The 4,865-nt window shown below is 43.6% G+C and overlaps 1 protein-coding gene across 1 annotated transcript; it reads left to right on the top strand.

The window, feature by feature from the left end:
• Positions 1–461: 461 nt before the first annotated feature.
• On the top strand, positions 462–3,959 carry LOC130291916 (protein NYNRIN-like). The gene has a single exon (XM_056541350.1). It carries the CDS (start codon positions 462–464, stop codon positions 1,956–1,958), a length of 1,497 nt encoding a protein of 498 aa, XP_056397325.1. The 3' UTR covers positions 1,959–3,959.
• The last annotated feature ends 906 nt before the right edge of the window (positions 3,960–4,865 follow it).

The following is a 4,865-nucleotide window of genomic DNA, read 5'->3' as shown; positions in this document are numbered from 1 at the left end:
GATGCTGTAGCCGGAGGAGGTCCCTCATGCCTCAGAGCTGTCTTTGCTGCACAAGCATTGCTGGACAAAACATCTGACCTAGTTCTTGGTCATGATCTCATCCTCCTGGCTCCTCATGACATCTCTGCAATCCTTAATCAGACTCAACCAAAGCACCTCTCTACAGCAAGACACCTCAGACTGCAGTGCTCACTCTTGATCCCTGATAATGTCACCCTACTAAGATGTAATGTTCTCAATCCTTCCACCCTGCTTCCACTTCCTGAGGGGGGAGATGAGGAGGGTGATGGGGAGAATCAAGGTGAAGAGGTTATGGATGATCACCCCCATGACTGCTTTGAGCTGATGAAAATGGAAAGTACCGTACAGGATATGCTGTCACTACTGAGGACACAGTTCTAAAAGCGGAGGCTCTCCCTCCAACAGTGTCAGCACAGGAGGCTGAACTGCAAGCCCTTATCATGGCATGCAAATTGGCCGAAGGCCAGACAGCGAACGTATACACGGACTCCTCCTATTCTTTTGGAGCCGCCCACAATTTTGGCCTCCTATGGAAAAATAGGGGCTTCCTGACAGCAGCAGGGACCCCAGTAAAACACGGCAAGGCCCTTAAAGACCTAATGGATGCCTTGCTCCTCCCAACGGAAGTAGCGGTTCTGAAAGTGAAGGCCCATGGAAAATTGAACACTAAAGAAGCAAAAGGCAACAACCTGGCAGACTCTGCAGCCAAACAAGCGGCTAGGAATTTACAGGAAGTGGAGAGCAGAGTGGAGGATACACCTACATTGGCCTTACAGACCCTACCAGTGGAAAGATCCCATTTGAAGGTATTGCAGGAGGCAGCAAGTCCTGAAGAAAAGAACATATGGAAGCAAAAAGGAGCTGTGCTGAACAGGAATGGCCTATTTGAAAATGACAGGAAACCATGCCTACCGAAGAGTATGTACCCAGCAGTGGTGCAGTGGGCACATGGAGCAGCCCACTTATCAAAGACTCTTATGAATGCTCTAATTCAAAAGTACTACACAGCACCAGGAATTACACCACTAACAGACAACTACTGCAAATCCTGTGCCATTTGTGCTAAGTGCAATCCAGGACGCATGGAGAAGACACCCCAGAAGCATTTGGCAAGAGCCCAATACCCATTTCAAAGGATACAAATTGACCACATACAGATGCCAAAGAGTGGAAGATTTGAATATGCCCTTGTGGTAGTGGACATGTTCTCAGGATGGCCAGAAGCCTACCCAACTGCCAACATGACAGCCAAGACAACAGCTAAAAAGCTTCTGAATGAAGTAGTGTGCCGATATGGAGTACCAGAAGTCATAGAAAGTGACCAAGGACCTGCCTTCACAGCTACAGTCACCAAGGAAATCTGGTCTGCCCTAGGAGTCACTTTATCCTTTCACACTCCCTACCATCCCCAGAGTAGTGGCAAAGTGGAGAAAATGAATGGTACTCTTAAGACCCGAATGCTGAAGATGTCTCAAGAGACTGGTTTACCCTGGCCTGATAGTCTACCCATTGCCCTCTATAGCGTCAGGTACACCCCTAGGGGGGAACACTCTCTATCTCCCTATGAAATTTTGTTTGGCACTGCCCCCAGACTAGGGTGTTATCAGCCTCAGCAGCTACAAGTACAATCTGATGCACTTACTAATTATGTGACCGCATTGTCTAGAGAGTTGACTAAAATACATGCTCGAGTGTTTTCTTCTCTTCCAGATCCTGAAGCAGTTACTGGGACTCACAGGCTATTACCTGGTGATTGGGTATTAGTGAAAAGATTCGTGAGAAAGAATTCTCTTGAGCCCAGATTTGATGGTCCGTTTCAGGTTCTGCTGATCACATCTACCTCAGTCAAGGTGGGAGGCAAAAATACTTGGATCCACGCCTCCCACTGCAAGAAAGTGCCGCCACCAGACGAAGAAACCAGTCCGACTCAATCATGAGTATCCTACACTGCATCATGCATATCCTTTGTATAATATTAACAACAGTAGGCAAACGCCGCCCAGATATTGCCATAACTAACAAAAATGGGATAGTACAATTTTGGTTTAACTCTGAAAACACTACTACAGCATCATATGTCTTTGATGCTTGTACAATACTACCCTGCCCAAAGGGTGCCACTAGAACATATAAATGGTATCATGAGGCATATGGGGAGGGATATATATGTGTCACTGGAGGAGAATGGGGGGAAGATTGCAACTCCTGGGTAGCAGCCGCATGGAATTCCGGTCCCTCATGGGGTTACAAACCTAAAAATTCAGTGGCCACAAACAGTAAGGACAAAGAAGGCAGACCGTTATCAGAACGTATGAAATTGGTTAAAATAGGCCCTAGTATGCGGCTTTCATTAACCATTCAGAACCCAGTCCCTAGTGATTCAGGAACTTATGTTCTTGGATGGTGGTTTGGTGGAACTACTCAAGGACACCAGACAAAATTTGAAATCAAGGATATAAGTACCTCAGGAGATTGGAAAGAACCCAGTAAAGAACCCTTAGTCCGTGCTTTGGAACATCATATTCAGGCTTATAATAAATTTATAGCAATAGCAAACCCCACCTTTGTAGATACCATGGCTATAGAAACAGGTTATTCGGATATTAATCTCTGGCTCGAGTGGATGAGGTATACCGCAGGAAAAGGTAATAAAACAAATTGTTATGTTTGTGGTAGTGCTAGACCTCATTTAGGTACAGTCCCGTTAAATATTCCAGAGCAGGTAGAGGACTGCTTCCTCAGCCTATATACCAATAGCTCCTCCGATCACACAGATTGTGAACGGTGGAAGAAAGAATATCCTATAACCACTAAAACCCCTAGACCAGGAGAAGGTATCACCATTTACCCTGGAAATTACACTTGTTATGTCATTTCAGGTGACCAAGGCAGATTCCTGGGAAATTTCTCTGATGATTATTGTTCCATCTACCGAGTTATAAATAAAGCCAAACTGCAAGGCCAAGTCCAGTCTCTAGGTGATATCTACTGGTTGTGTGGAGACATGAAACTAAGAACCCGATTGGAAGGAAATTGGACTGGAGAATGCACCCTAACCAAAGTCATCATGCCTGTACATATCTTCAATCATGAGCCTACAGAGGAACCAGAGGTCCACCACAGGAGCAAAAGAGAAGCTCCCAGGGGAAGTCTAGACCCGCATGTATACATAGATGTCATTGGGGTCCCAAGGGGGGTCCCAAATGAGTTTAAGGCTAGAGATCAAGTAAAGGCAGGATTTGAATCTTTCCTGATGCCCCTAGTTACGATTAATAAAAATGTAGATTGGATTAATTACATTTATTATAATCAACAAAGGTTTATCAATTTCTCAATAGAGGCTCTTAAAGGACAAGCTGAACAACTCAGTGCTACATCTACTATGACATTCCAGAATAGAATGGCCTTAGATATGATTCTAGCAGAGAAAGGAGGGGTATGTAAAATGTTCGGGGATACCTGTTGTACATACATTCCAGATAATACAGGCCCCAATGGTAAAGTAACTCTAGCTATAAAGAAACTAGAAAGCCTATCATCAGAGCTCAAAAGAAATTCAGGAATAGCAGACCCTTGGGACCAATATTTTACTGGGATGGGAGGATTGCAAAAAATGCTGATGCAAATAGGAATATCAATACTAACAATTCTCATCCTCCTAGCCTTAATCGTCTGTTGTGTGCTACCATGTCTGAAGAAATTGTGTGAAAAAGCCGTGGACAGTACAACTCCCTTGATGGCAAACATCGACTATGAAGAATATCCAGACGAACCCCATGAACCCCTGAAAAGATATTCAACTACTCTAGTATTAAATATATAAGGGACAGCATCTGAAAACCTATGTACAAAGTCTGTGGCAAGGGGGGTCATGGAATAGCCATGACTCGTCTAACGTGCAGCAAGAAGAGAGTCGGAGAAGTACATAGGACAGATGAGATAGGAAATTTTTAGGGAAAGAGTCTTGAAAATGTTTTAATTTATATTATCAAAAGGGGGAAAATGTAGTGGATGGGGGTCTCGTGATATGAAATATACCTTAAAACATTAATCATATATGTCTATAATAATGTAATGTCTATGTCTCTTTAATTCACACTGCTATATTCAATCTTGCATCTCTGCTTCTAGAAAATATCAGCTTAAAAGTAACAGATGGAAAAAACCTTCCTTCCAGCGTGGCAGTTTCAGGATATTAAGATTGAACTTTGTTCGATTACTAATATTTCTGTTGAAAGGAGATAATGATGGCCATATCAGGATGTGTGTCCTGGACACACACTGATATGGGGATATTGCCTGCTTGTTAATACCCGATCGATAGAATGTCAGGGTGACCACCTGGAAGAAAAGTCAAACTCAGCGCTTAGGCAGCATAAAATAGGGCTATAAACTTATCGCCTGACAGATTGCACACACATACACACACGTCATGGAAAATATGATCAGTAATATGGGTGTTGATTTTATGATGATCTTGAGTCCTTATAAACCCATGTAAGACGTTTGAATAAACAGAAGAGATTTGGTTATCTGAACCGTGTGTCAGTTGTCTCATTTCTCTCCTCCGATGCATGCATCTTCTCATACCTTCCAGTCTGCCCGACAATAGATAAACCAGTAGCCTGACCAAAAAGGCTTACTATTACAGGTATACCCCTTTCTTTTTGATGGTGGGGCGACACGGACAACTACCTAAAGATCGGACGTTTGGGTTGCAGGCACCAATCAAGAATTCTCCTTAAGCATCCCATGAGTGGGTTTCTGATCACCAAAGGTGGATTCAAGAGGCCAAAGAGATCGTCAGTAAAAAGATGGACGAGGCCCGACAAAGGCAATAGGAT

This window comes from Hyla sarda, chromosome 9 (assembly GCF_029499605.1).
Source record: "Hyla sarda isolate aHylSar1 chromosome 9, aHylSar1.hap1, whole genome shotgun sequence".
NCBI lineage: Eukaryota > Metazoa > Chordata > Amphibia > Anura > Hylidae > Hyla > Hyla sarda.
Note: the sequence above shows the minus strand (reverse complement) of the source record. Positions and strands in the feature narration are given on the sequence as shown.

What these genes read in the sequence shown, in the direction of transcription:
- LOC130291916 (XM_056541350.1), top strand. Translation starts at nt 462, where the DNA reads ATGGCATGCAAATTGGCCGAAGGCCAGACAGCGAACGTATACACGGAC.